The sequence below is a fragment of the Phyllobates terribilis genome, unplaced genomic scaffold, assembly GCF_046119375.1.
Source record: "Phyllobates terribilis strain yellow unplaced genomic scaffold, ASM4611937v1 Scaffold_7__3_contigs__length_470593459, whole genome shotgun sequence".
NCBI lineage: Eukaryota > Metazoa > Chordata > Amphibia > Anura > Dendrobatidae > Phyllobates > Phyllobates terribilis.
The window spans coordinates 171,521,284-171,535,709 of record NW_027362767.1 but is presented as its reverse complement, the minus strand read 5'-3'; the positions used below and the strand labels follow the sequence as shown (position 1 = coordinate 171,535,709).

The 14,426-nt window shown below is 47.8% G+C and overlaps 1 protein-coding gene across 1 annotated transcript in view; it reads right to left on the bottom strand.

Moving 5' to 3' along the window:
* Positions 1–827: 827 nt before the first annotated feature.
* LOC141155452 (vomeronasal type-2 receptor 26-like) overlaps positions 828–14,426 on the bottom strand; it is a 78,018-nt gene continuing 64,419 nt past the window's right edge. The window contains exons 5-7 of the mRNA XM_073642316.1: positions 4,210–4,422; positions 2,839–2,962; positions 828–1,732 (exon numbers count right to left, since the gene is read on the bottom strand). Coding sequence (XP_073498417.1) covers positions 828–1,732; positions 2,839–2,962; positions 4,210–4,422 — 1,242 coding nt within the window. The remainder of the gene's footprint in view (positions 1,733–2,838; positions 2,963–4,209; positions 4,423–14,426) is intronic.

The following is a 14,426-nucleotide window of genomic DNA, read 5'->3' as shown; positions in this document are numbered from 1 at the left end:
TTCCTACAGTAAAGCACGGAGGTGGATCGCTGATGTTTTTGGGATGTGTGAGCTACAAAGGAACAGGAAACTTGGTAAAAGTTGAAGGAAAGATGAATGCAGCACGTTAACAGCAAATTTGCACTCATCAACCCGGAAGCTGCGCATGGGACGTACTTGGACTTTCCAACACAACAACAATCCAAAACACAAGACCAAGTCGACCTGTCATTGGCTAAAGCAGAACAAAATGAAGGTTGTGGAGTGGCTATCTCAGTCTCCTGACCTCAATATCAATTGAACCACTCTGGGGAGATCTCAAGATTGCAGTTCATGCTAGACAGCCCAGGAATTTAAAGGAACTGAAGGATTTTTGCCAAGAAGAATGGTCAGCTTTACCATCTGAGAAATTAAAGAAGCTCATCCACACCTACCACAAAAGACTTCAAGCTGTCATTAATGTTAGAGGGGGCAGTACACGGTATTAAGGAATGGGGTATGGGAACTTTTGATCAGGGTCATTTGGATGTTTTTGGTTGTTATTAAGATTTAAAAAGAGAAAACACAGTCGTTTGACAATAAATGACTTCACCCAACCAATAACCATGAGTGGAGAAAAAGTTCTTTTGTTATCATTCATATTCTCTGAAACAATTCCAAGAAATGAAAAATTCTGCCGGGGTATGTAAAGTTTTGAGCACAACTGTAAGTATGAATATTTTTATTTGTTACTTTTGTTAGAATAGACCTCATTTAGCTGACATTAGTAGTATTAATAGTAGTAGTAGTACAGCTACTTCAGTTCTCAAAATATAAAAATACAATAGAATCACACTTAGTACTTTTTATTATTTTTTTTTAGTAATTTTTATGTGTCTTCTATCATTGAGCTCTGGCTTTAGAAGGATGACATAACATTTTGGGGTAAAAATACACACCAACAATCCTGCTGTAGAGATTAATATGGCAAAAACTTCTACTGCTACCGTGTACTTGCCCTTAGTGCTCAGGTAAGTGGGTATAAAGGACAGCCAAACACTGCAAAACATGAGCATGCTGAATGTGATATGCTGAGCCTCATTGAAGTTGTCTGGAAGTTTTCGAGCTGAGTAGGCGACGATGAAACTTAATAAAGCCAGAAAACCAATATAGGAAATTGCAAGATAAAAGTAGAGCATAGATACATCCATACACTGCAGTATCAGCTTATCATATGATGTCTTACTATCAAATTCTACAATTGGGGGGGCACATATTGTCCAGGTAACACAGATGAGAAATTCCCCTAAAGAACATAAAGTAGTCAAGCCTATGGAGACCCTTGAACCCATCCATTTTTTAAACCTGCTCCCCGGTTTGGACGCATTAAAGGCAGCGATGACTGTAATGGTTTTTCCCAACAGAGAGGATATGGCAACTGAAAATACAAAGAGAAATAGTGAATGTCTCAAGAGGCAGGTGACTTCTGTGGGATGACCAATGAATAAGAGTGAGCAGATGAAGGACAGGATAAGTGCTATGAGGAGGACATAGCTAAGGTGCTGGTTGTTAGCTCTGACTATAGCAGTGTTCCTGTGCTTGACAAAGGTGATCATTACTAAAGTTGAGGCTACAGCAAAGGTTATGGCTATGGTAGCCAAAGTTGATCCAAGATGGTCATCATAAGAGAGATATTCTATGGTCTTTCTTATACAAACAGTCCGGTTTATGCTTGATGAGAAAGTTTCAGGGCACTTTATACAGTTTTCCATTCCTACGATTAAAAAAACATAGTTTAAAACATTCTCATTAATGATATAAATGCAAAATACTATATTTACATCTATCTATGCTTATACCTTCCTACAAGGACCTACTGTAATATCATTCCCTATTAGGGTTGAGCAAGTATGTTCTGTCCGAGTATGCTGCTCCATTCTGACACCCATGTCTTATTATGTTTTCTGAAGCTGTGATTTATTTTAGTGCCTTTCTTCCTGTTATTCCTCCTTGTTTGTGAGCTCGTATTTTGTTTTCTCCAGTGCCACCATGTTCTGTTCATCCATGCATTACAGAGAGAGGGTTTTCCTTTGACCTTCTTTATCACGTCATTTCTCAAAGTCCATTCTGTAAATTACCAAAAAGCTCCTCCATAGCATCTTCTACACTGGATTGTCAAAATGGCCTACATGTTATAGTCCTAGCTAGAGAAGTGTTGCTAGAGAGTTCGCTATCTTCCATTGTTGCTACACATCCCTCAGAGACCTCAGAATGCTATTGATTGCAGATGAGCTGATCACTTTGTGCAACCCTGGTCGACAGACCAGAAAAGTGCTCTCTGGCTATGGACAGGAACCATGTGAATTTCCGTACCCTCATGGATCTCAGGCTCGGCTTATGATTAGCCGAGAAAGAGAGATTTCACCTGTGCATCGGTGAATCAAACACCATAACAATGAACCCAGAAGCACTGGGAATTCACGTAGCTCCCGCCCACGGCCAAAGAGCACTGACCGTAGGGTTGGGCAAAATGATCTGCTCATCTCTATTATTAATACTTTTATGATGCCTTCTGTATATTTTATGTCTCTTATTCATCCTACTGACCCCATCTCTAATACAACAATCTACCTAAAATTATCCATACCTAGTTATTAGACTTTGGCAGATTTGTTTGACTTGAATTTAATTCTTGTCAAATTTAACAAAAAACAATATTCTCCAGAATGCAGATTTTTTGTAATTCGCTCCTCGCAAATTTAGCAAGATGGAGGCTGGTCACCTTTGGCCGCCATTGTGCCAAATTGTAGAGGGCTGACAAAACATTTAAAAAAAACAATCTATCTAATCTGTTACTAATATACTTTGTTTAAACCGCACCAGATATATTTGCTATTTCCCCATCGGAGCATGGAACACAGTCAAAGCAGCAGGGTAACATTCCCATTTGGAGGGATTTTCTTTTTCCATGAGTACATATCTCCCTGCACATGGACTGAGGAATCTTAAAGAAATATAAGTATAAAACAGATCAACAAATCAATATCATTTGACAATTTTGGAAAAAATATAAAATTGTGTGATGTGAAGCTTTCCTATAAAGTCAAAAACATCTCCGTTTATGGAAATCTGGTGAGCTTCTCATGTCAGTGTTGTGATGGTGACATGGAACAACCACTTTAGGGGACACATAATCTATAGCTCACACTATGCAGCAAGGTAGTAAGGTTCAAGCTAATAGGTTTTTTTTATAGTTTTTTATTAATTTAACAATAATTTATAGTAGAGTTGAGCAAAAAAAGATTCACAGGTCCCTGGTTCAATAGCTACATCTGTAGTCCGTTGTCCGCTGCTGCCGGACGAGAACACTGCAAACCTCCAATTACTAGAAAAATTACTAATTATTAAGGCCTTGCGAAGTCATGTCTGTGTCTTACCCCAACATAGTGACATCTGTCATGGGGCCTACTGATCAGAAGAGGCGCTTAACATGCCATGGGCAGTTAGAGATTCCGATTGCTCTGGTCCAGCGCCCTACCAACATGGCTACATGACCAAGGTCTTATAAATCTTTTTGCTCATCTCTAATATACAGTACAAGGAATGTATGACTTATATTAAGGCTGTTGTCTAATTTCTCAAAATTTCCAGAATTTGTAGTTTGAAAGCCAAAGCGTGCCAAATATATTTTTTGCAGTGGTCACTACAAGGAAATAAGCAGAATTTCATGTAGCCGGTGGTAATAATGACTGTCTATGCAAGTCACGGTTTGTTAGAGACTCTTCACTTTGTCTCATAGTGAGAATATCCTCTATGATGTTCATATCCCCCAATAGTTGGGGTTGGTGCCAATTGATTCACACAATCCTGTCCATTGTCTATGACAGTGGCCTGTAGTCGCTGGATAAGAATAGGAGAATTGTCTCTCACCTGATTGTATCTGCTACTCTTTTTTGGATTAGCCGGCCTGGCGCGACGTCACCTATGCATCATGCCACAACAATTCCGTCACGTCAGGCCGTCTAATCAAAAAAGAGTCACCGCACAAGGTAAGAGTTCGTTCTTCAACTCCCGTTCGGCAACTACAGACTACTGTGATATTGAAGAACTGGATCATGCGAATCAATTCGCACCAACCATATTAATGGGCAATATAGACTGAGGAAGTCCTAATGGGACACCTCTTTTAGTAATTGGGTAAATTATTGTTTATTACTTGAATTTATGAATTCTGGAATACTCTGTTCTTACCTTTGTAAAATATGGATTCCACATAATAGCACTTGTATTAATTGCTAATTTCTGTGATGGCAAGAAAGTACCGACGTGCCTGCTCACATCTGTGCCGTTTGGATAAAGGACCCAGTTTAGAATAACAAAGCTATTCACTATATCACCCTGCGGGGTGAAAAAGATGTCTTCTCCCATTTTTCTTACATGAACATGTTTCAAATAAATATTCAGCTAAAGATAAGATAAGATACATGTTCATTTTACTTGTTAACTTTACTCATTGTGGCACATTCATGTGATATTGTACTGCTTATTTGACTGTTTCTGTAACTTCCATAGACTCCAAGTTCACGGAACTACTGCCAGCTGCCTATTCTGCAGAATGGAGTGGAACATTGGCTTTCTCATAGTTGAGGTGGCAGAGGAAGGACTTCTACCTAACAGACATGTTTCGTTTAAATCATAAAGTTTTTTGTATAATTTTATAATTACAGCCCCCATTGTAAAACCTTTAAAAGAGGTTGTCTCAAATTAAAGCAAACCCAGTGATCATCTGATTGATCCAGGTCCAGGTTTAGAAATCTCTGATGCTAGCCAGCCTGTTTAGAGGAAATGTAGTGCTACATGCCACAGCTGACCATCCAGAAGCCTCTGCAGAGGAACATAGTGCTACACGCCACAGCTAACCATATAGCTGTCTCTGCAGAGGAAAGTAGTGCTACACGCCACAGCTAACCATATAGCAGCCTCTGCAGAGGGGTGTAGTGCTACATGCCAAAACTATCCATACAGTAGCCTCTGCAGAGGAGTGTGGTGCTGCCTGCCAGAACTATCCATACAGTAGCCTCTTCAGAGGAGTGTAGTGCTACATGCCAAAACTATCCATACAGTAGCCTCTGCAGAGGAGTGTGGTGGTACATGCCAGAGCTGACCATCCAGCAGCCTCTGCAGAGGAAAATAGTGCTACATGCCACAGCTAACCATATAGCAGCCTCTACAAAGGAGTGTGGTGCTACATGCTAAAACTATCCATACAGTAGCCTCTGCAGAGGAGTGTGGTGCTACATGCCAAAACTATCCATACAGTAGCCTCTGCAGAGGAGTGTGGTGCTACATGCCAAAACTAACCATACAGTAGCCTCTGCAGAGGAGTGTGGTGCTACATGCCAGAGTTGACCATCCAGCAGCCTCTGCAGAGGAGGCCTGTTGGGGATATAAAAAGGGAAGGTGGAGCTACCCAGTCAGTCAGTCTGCTGCAGCCAGAGAGGTTGTCAGGTCAGTACAGACTCAGTGAGCTCAGTTAGTGAGCCTAGGGCGTGCCGACGCCAAAAGAGCGTGAAGAATAGCGAGGCCTACTGCCCGCGTGAAGCCTAGTGAGGGCCCCGAGCGTGGCCAAAGCCGAGTGGAGTAAGCAAGCTACATAGGGGGCAGAGGAGCTTAACTAGCTCACCCTAAAACCATTTACCGGACACCGGGTCCGCGTCTGCAGGGATCCTTTACATCCAGCAGAAATAACCGGAACCCCTGGAGAACTATATGTCCCAGGAACACCAAAAGCTGATTACGTATCCGGGTCAGGAGTCACGGAGGCCCAAGAGACCAGGGAGTGTGATCTCCAGCAGAAGGCCCTACCACCAGGTCAGCAGGTGCAAGACAGAAACTAAGTTAGGCCTAGCACCAAGCAGGTCAGAAACTTGTCAAAGAAAGGCAAAGAACAGGAGGCCCCACACCCGCTCACTGGAGAGAGTCCTGATATGCACCCTTCACCCTGAAGTACCCTGGACTTTGCCAGAAACACCACCAGTAAAGGTACTGAAGTGAACTGTTGTGTGTGTGCCTATTCTTCCTCTGACCCGGCTGGGTCCCCTCTGTCCTGTATCCCTACACTTATGCTGCCCTGAGGCCCCGCTCCACCTGTGGGGAGCCGCACCAACTAAGCTGCCTGAACACCGGCCTCAGAGGACTGTAGCAGCGCTGGTGATCTTCACCAGACACCACGGGTGGCGTCACGAACATTCCCTAACACATATAACTTCCCCCCTTTCTTTAAAGAGTGACCCCAGGGTACGGGCCCGGGAGCCGACCACCGCGACATCCCCCAAGGTCAGGCAACAACAAGGCCTAGGCGCCGAGTCGTCTCCATCCCCTGGGCGTGTCATCTCTTCCTGGCGTCACGAACAGGATTCCGTGCCCGCTGCAATGACGGAGTGTTGTGCCCGTTGCCACTGGGTACTGTGCACCTTTAATCAGAACTGTGTATTTAACTGTGGCGAAGAACACCGCCATTGTTGTGCCGCCGAGCGGGAAGAAGGGCGTAGCCGCGGGAAACTGAGAGGTGTACCTGCTGAAGCGCGCGAATCCCCGGACACGCCCCACGCCTCGACGTCAAACCAGGAAGCGCCAGGTCCTCGAAGGAGCCCCAGCTAGCGCTCTGACGTAGGACGCAAATGACGCAAGGTCCTGAAGGAAGACCGTCACCTGCGGAGCTGCGGCCTACAGGAAGAAAAGAAAAGAAGGTAGGCCATGGTTCACTAGGGGGGCGCCAGAATGTCCGAAGAACAGCACAATGCCAGAGTACCGGTTAACCGCCCTGATGAACATCCCGCGTCCGGCGCCGAGCAGGCCGGAGCAGCGGCTCCACCAGCAGGGCTTGTAACCCCTGTCATACCCATGGCCCTACCGTACATCCCTGGAGCGAAGTGGCTCCTCCAGTACAGCAGCAAACCAGATACCCTGTCTGGATTCAAAAGGAAAATATGTGGTATACTGGACATGTACTCTATGACAGGCAAGCAAAGAGCCGCTGTTGTATTGGGACAATTGACTGGTGCTGCGGAGCGAGAAGTAGAAACCTGGTCGACCGCAGACCAGGAGTCAGTGTCCGCAATCTTTAAAAAGTTACCGACTGTCTTTGAGGATCGTACTGAGACAGACCTCCGGATGAGGTTCTACAACTGCTCTCAGCAACCGGAGGAAAGTGTTCGGGACTATGCCTGGCGTTTACAAGGGGCCCTGCGAGCTCTGAAACAGGTTAGTCCAACCAGCATCAATAATGAAAATAAAATGCTGAAGGAACAGTTTATCCGGGGACTGAGGTCTCAAGAGGAGAGCAAGACTGTGCGTTGGTGGTCCCTGGATCATCCAGATGCCACCTTTGACACCCTTAAGGACATGGCTATAAAAGGACTGTAGCCCCTGGAAACAACTGCTATCCAATGTTAAAAGGGTGGGGCCACCCCAGTGCCTGCAGCATTTACCTTTTCCCCGGTGGCTGCTGAAGCCAAGGTTCCAGCAACGTCCCCTAGTGAGCTGGACAGCCTGCGCCCTGAAGTGCGTCGGTTGAGCAAAACCCTGACCACTGTACTGAGTGCCCTGCAGCTGCGGACGGAGCCCGAGGAGGAAGGAAGTATCCTGCTAGCTGACAGCCCTGAGGATGTCCCCTGGATGAGAAGGAGGAGGAGGACAGCGCCACCCCCTGGGAGGACCAGCGACCAAAGCCGCCCGCCGAAGGACCCTGTCTGCCACCGCTGCCACAAGACAGGTCACGCCATCCGGAGCTGTCCTTTAAATGAGCAAACCCTGGGGCCGCGGGCCGACACCCAGGAGTAGACCCCTCAGGCCCATCAAACTGGTACCGCAGGTTCGTGGGAGGAAGACCTTTCCTGTCCTTCGTGCTGGACGGCATCGCGACACCTGCTCTGCTGGACACAGGATCTCAGGTAACCATCATGCCTGATGTCCTCTAAAAAGGTTCTGGTCCATAGACGAACTTCACCCACCAGATCCAAATCTTTCCGCGTATGCCTCAAACGGCCTCCCCCTTAACCTAGTCGGAGTTAAGGATGTGGCAGTAAAGGTGGGAAGAGTGGAACTGAAGGACCAGGGACTAATTGTAGTAGAGACTAATCCTGATGATACAGACTTGTATATGGTACTTGGCATAAATATTGTTAGTAACTGTTTGGCAGAAGTGTTGTTCTTGCTCCAACAGATAGCTGACACTGCCAGACCAGGGCAGAGAAGGGCGCTCCAGAAAGAGATCCGCGATATTATGTACCAGCAACAGGTAAAGCTAACAGGAGGTGAAATTGGTAATGTACGGGTGACAGACCCGGTACCCAATGTGATTCCCCCACTGAGTGAAATGCTGATTTGGTGTAGAGCAGCAATGGGTCTCAAAGGACGGAGCTACCAGGCGGTAGTGGAGCCCCTTAGCTTAGAGCATAGACCTACACTCTTAACTGCCAGAGTGGTAGTGGATGTACGCAATGGGAGGGTGCCCGTCTGTTTTCTGAACTATAGGGAGGACGAGGTTAGATTACCACGCTATGCCACTGTTGCCAACCTGTACACAGTAAATAACAACTCCATACACACGGCGGAGTCCTTAACCTCACCAGACGAAGTGGAGGATAATGACCTGGCAACCCAGGTGGAGGATTGGTGTCAACAACTCCATGTTGGGACAGACACCACTCCTGTCCATCAGAAGCAGGGTGTACATCGGGTGGTTCAGCAATACGCGCAGGTATTCAGTAAGCACCCACTTGATTTTGGGAGGATTAAGGGGGTACAACATCATATCCTCACAGGTGACCCTCCACCCATCAAAGAACGTTACAGGCCTATACCACCAGCACACTGCCAGAAGGCGAAGGAGATGTTGCATGACATGAAGAAGGCAGGGGTAGTAAGGGATAGTTGTAGTCCCTGGACAGCTCCCCTAGTTCTAGTCAGGAAAAAGAACGGAAGCATGAGAATGTGTGTAGATTACAGACAAGTAAATCGCATTACACATAAAGATGCATACCCTTTACCACGTATAGAGGAATCCCTGGCTGCCTTAAAGTCTGCAAATTACTTCTCCACCCTTGACCTCACTAGTGGGTACTGGCAAGTAGCTGTTGCTGAGGAGGATCGGGAGAAGACGGCCTTCAACACCCCGATGGGACTCTGCTAGTTCAATAGTATGCCGTTTGGACTCTGCAACACCCACGGAATGTTCCAGAGATTGATGGAGTGCTGTTTGGGACACCGCAACTTCAAGACTGTACTACTATACCTGGACGACGTGATAGTATACTCCAAAATGTAGGAGGACCACTTGAAGCACCTGGTGGAGGTGTTTTAGTCGCTGTCCCGGTATGGGATGAAGCTGAAGCCCTCAAAGTGCCACCTGCTCAAGCGAAAGGTACAGTACCTGGGGCACATCGTTAGTCCAGAGGGAGTAGCACCAGACCCGGAGAAGGTCACTGCCATCCAGAAATTGCCGGAGCCAAAGAGCCTCAAGGAGGTACGTCAGTTCCTGGGACTAGTCGGGTATTACCGGATGTTTGTGAAGGACTATACCAAGAAAGCGGTGCCTTTACAAGATCTCCTGGTAGGACAGTCCGGGAGAGGCAGAAACCCCCCGTTCCAGTGGGGTAAGGAGCAAGCTGAATCCTTTAAGGTGATGAAGGAGATCCTGACCGGCGAAGAGATCCTAGCCCACCCTGACTACAGCCAACCGTTCCTGCTGTACATAGATGTCAGCAACGAGGGATTAGGAGCTGTGTTAAGTCAGAAGCAGAATGGCCGAGAGAAGGTGATCACCCATGCAAGCAGGAAGCTCCGCCCGACCGAGAGGAACCCAGAGAACTATAGCAGCTTCAAGTTGGAGTTCCTGGCCCTGGTCTGGGCCATCACCGAGCGGTTCAAGCACTACCTAGCCTCCAGTAAGTTCACTGCCTTCACTGATAATAACCCCTTGACTCATCTGGAAACAGCCAAGTTAGGAGCCATGGAACAACGATGGATCGCTCGACTGTCAAACTACCAGTTCACCATTATGTACCGGGCAAGCCGCAAAAATACCAACGCCGATGCCCTGTCCAGGATACCTCACCAGTCGGACACTGAAGAAGAAATGGATGACTTGGAGGAGATTGAACTACCTGCTTTCCACCATAATGGAATGGTCCACGAGCAACGAGCCTCCAGGAGGCATCGCGGTAAGATGTTAAACCCCCTGCCTCACAACAGCTGGAAGGAGACCCAGGACAGCGACCCGGTTGACAGCCGTATCAAAGGGCTGATAACCCAAGAAGGTTCCTCCCTGGAGAAGGACACGTCTCTACAAGCCAAGCAGCTGTGGAATGAGAAGAGCCCGTTGTTCATCTATAGAGAGAAACTGTGCCGGAGGTACGTCAACCCCAAAACTCATGAGATGGTATGGCAGGTAGTGGTGCCCAAGACAGACATCCAGATGGTGTTGGAAGCCTACCACGATCAGGCGGGGCACTTTTGCTGGAAGAAGCTAGAAACCCTGCTGAAGTGTCGGTTTTATTGTGTAGGAATGCGCAGTTCCATTGAGAGGTGGTGCAGGAATTGTGGACCCTGTAGCATCAGAAGAAAAGACTACAGCAGCCAGAAGGCACCCCTGCAACCCATCAAGACAACTCAACCTTTGGAGATCGTGGCCCTGGATCATGTCAAGCTGTCACCCAGCATGTCAGGATATTCCTATGCCCTGACCATGGTGGATCACTACTCCTGGTTCCTGGTGGTCGCCCTCGTCAAGGATCTGACGGCAGAAACTGTGGCGAAGACATTTCAGGCGTATTTCTGCAGGCCCCATGGATACCGGGAGCAGGTGCTGACGGATCAAGGCTCAGCCTTTGAAGCCGAACTGTTCAAGGAGTTCTGCCATCTGTACGGGTGTAAAAAGATCCAGACTACACCGTACCACCCCCAAACCAACTCTGTGAAAAGATGAATAACATCATCATCGACCTGCTGAAGACCTTACCACTAGAGGAGAGAAATCAGTGGCCAGACCTACTACCTGACCTGGTAGATCTGTACAACCACATACCTGTGAGTTCCACCAATTGTACTCCAGCATATCTCATGCGAGCAAGACCCGGGAAGTTGCCCATGGACCTGCAGCTTGGGGTAGTAGAACCAGAAGCAGATATGTCCACTGAGGACTGGGACACGACCAGACAGGAGCAGTACAGAAGAGTATAGGCCTATGTCGAAGACAGTCTCACTCGGGTAAGGGACAAGCAGGAAGCCTACTACAATAAAAGTGCGCCCGCAGAACCCTTCACACCAGGAGAAGTGGTGTTAAAGAGGAAAAGGAGAAACCATAAACTTGATGACGAGTGGGAGAGAGAACCCTACACTGTGTTAAATTCAAGATTTGATAACAAGAAGACCTGTTTGATTAGCAAATACGGAGGAATAACAACTGCAACGGTATCTAGAGACCATCTGAAGTTGTGTCCAGACCTGCTAAAGCCCCAAGAAGAAGTGCCTCTCACCGTACCGGAGGAGCCTAAAGAAGCAGTACTCCATACTGACTTAGGAGATTTCCTAGAAGATTGGCCTCAACTAGGAGGAGCAGTAATAATAACTGTGATCCACTTCTTTCAACAGCCAGAAGACCCTCCACAGCAAGTAGAATCTGTAAGTGCTTTAGAGGAGCCTGCTCAAGAAGAATCCCCAGAAGAAGGATCCCCGGTTGGAGCAGAGCAAGAAGGCCCAGCCAATGGTATACTTGCCAGTCCCTTAGAGAGGTTAAGGCAACCCTGCAGTCCCCCAGCACTTAGAACTGACAGAATGAGAGGTAGTGCAAACACTAGTGCCTCACGCATCCCAGTACCAAGTAGGTCGACACGTAGCACACGAGGTCAGACCCCTGTCAGATACAGAGAATAGAGAAGGAAACTCTGACAGTGTAGATAGTTGCCCCTGGGGTTTTGTCTTATGTATTTTCATGTATGTGTATTTTGATATGTGCTTTGCCTTACTAATGGACAATTTAAGTGATATGGACACTTCCCTTGTTAACTCTAGTTACCCGTAAGGGTACATAAAGAACTTTGCGGCTGAGGACTGTGTGCAGCCCAAAACCTGTTTGCTGTAAATAGTTGCACTCCCTGGAGTGCCCCTTTAGGTGACCTCAGAACAAAAACCTATCTGGCGTGGCAGAAGTGGAGGTCCAACTCAGGATCGCCATGCCCTGCAGCCACCCCAGGGCCTACGTTGAGGGTTTGCTTTGGACAGGTCCCTCAAGCTACCAAGTACTCTAACCTGTGAGATGGACATCCTATCGGGGAACCTCACCAGAAGATACTTGAATTCTGAGGTTGCTTATTGAATTGTACATATCTATTTATTGTTTATAATGTTTTATTATGCCGCGTTCAAGCAAAGTGCCTCCCATAAAGGGAAGAGTTATTGTTATTGTTGTTATAAAGAATTACTTCAGTCCGGGAGTACTGAGCTTTGCTGGGGGGAATGTGGCGCCCTGCTGCGCATTGGTGCCACAGATCCCAGAGGGGTGCATGGACGGATTCCTCCACAAGAGGCCCTCATAGCATCCACACACCTCCACCTTCCACCTCAGACCACCAGAGGGAGCCCGTTAGGGATATAAAAAGGGAAGGTGGAGCTAGGCAGTCAGTAAGTCTGCTGCAGCCAGAGAGGTTTTCAGATCAGTACAGACTCAGTGAGCTCAGTTAGTGAGCCTAGGGCGTGCCACGCCAAAAGAGCGGTGAAGAGTAGCGAGGCCTACTGCCCGTGTGAAGCCTAATGAGGGCCCCGAGCGTGGCCGAAGCCGAGTAGAGTAAGCAAGCTACATAGGGGGCAGAGGAGCTTAACTAGCTCACCCCAAAACCATTTACTGGACATCGGGTCTGCGTCTGCAGGGATCCTTTACATCCAGCAGAAATAACCGGAACCCCTGGAGAACTATATGTCCCAGGAACACCAAAAGCTGATTACGTACCAGGGTCAGGAGTCATGGAGGCCCAAGAGACCAGGGAGTGTGATCTCCAGCAGAAGGCCCTACCACCAGGTCAGCAGGTGCAAGAAAGAGACTAAGTTAGGCCTAGCTCCAAGCAGGTCAGAAACTTATCAAAGAAAGGCAAAGAACAGGAGGCCCCACACCCGCTCACTGGGGAGAGTCCTGATATGCACCCTTCACCCTGAAGTACCCTGGACCGTGCCAGAAACACCACCAGTAAAGGTACTGAAGTGAACTGTTGTGTGTGTGCCTATTCTTCCTCCGACCCGGCTAGGTCCCCTCTGTCCTGTATCCCTACACTTACGCTGCCCTGAGGCCCTGCTCCACCTGTGGGGAGCCGCACCAACTAAGCTGCCTAAACACCAGCCTCAGAGGACTGTAGCAGCGCTGGTGATCCTCACCAGACACCACAGGTGGCGTCACGAACATTCTGTATCCCATATAACTTCCCCCCTTTCTTTAAAGAGTGACCCCAGGGTACGGGCCCGGGAGCCGACCACCGCGACCTCCCCCAAGGTCAGGCAACAAGGCCCAGGCGTCGAGTTGTCCCCATCCCCTGGGTGTGTCAGTAGTACATGCCAGAGCTATCCATACAGTAGCCTCTTCAGAGGAGTGTGGTGATACATGCCAAAACTATCTATACAGTAGCCTCTGCAGAGGAGTGTGGTGCTATATGCCAAAACTATCCATACAGTACCCTCTACAGAGGAGTGTGGTGCTACATGCCAAAACTATTCATACAGCAGCCTCTGCAGAAGAGTGTGGTGGTACATGCCAGAGCTGACCATCTAGTAGCCTCTGCAGAGGAAAATAGTGATACTTGCCACAGCTAACCATATAACAGCCTCTGCAGAGGAGTGTGGTGCTACATGCCAGAACTATCCCTACATTAGCCTCTGCAGAGGAGTGTGGTGCTACAAGCCAGAACTATCCATACAGCAGCCTCTATGGAGGAAATGTAGTGCTAGATGCCGGGGCTAACCATACAACAACCCTTGTGGAGAAAATGTAGTGCTACATGCCGGGGCTAACCATACAGCAGCCTCTATGGAGGAAATGTAGTGCTACATGCCAAGGCTATCCATACAGCAGCCTCTATGGAGGAAATGTAGCGCTACATGCCGGGGCTAACTATACAGCAGCCTCTATGGAGGAAATGTAGTGCTACATGCCGGGACTAACCATACAGCAGCCTCTATGGAGGAAATGTAGTGCTAGATGCCGGGGCTAAGCATACAACAACCCTTGTGGAGAAAATGTAGTGCTACATGCCGGGGCTAACCATACAGCAGCCTCTATGGAGGAAATGTAGTGCTACATGCCGAGGCTAACCATACAGCAGCCTCTGCAGAGAAAAAGTAGTGCTAGATGCCGAGGCTAACCATATAGCAACCTTTGCAGAGGAAATGTAATGCTACATGCTGGGGTTAACTATCCAGCAGCC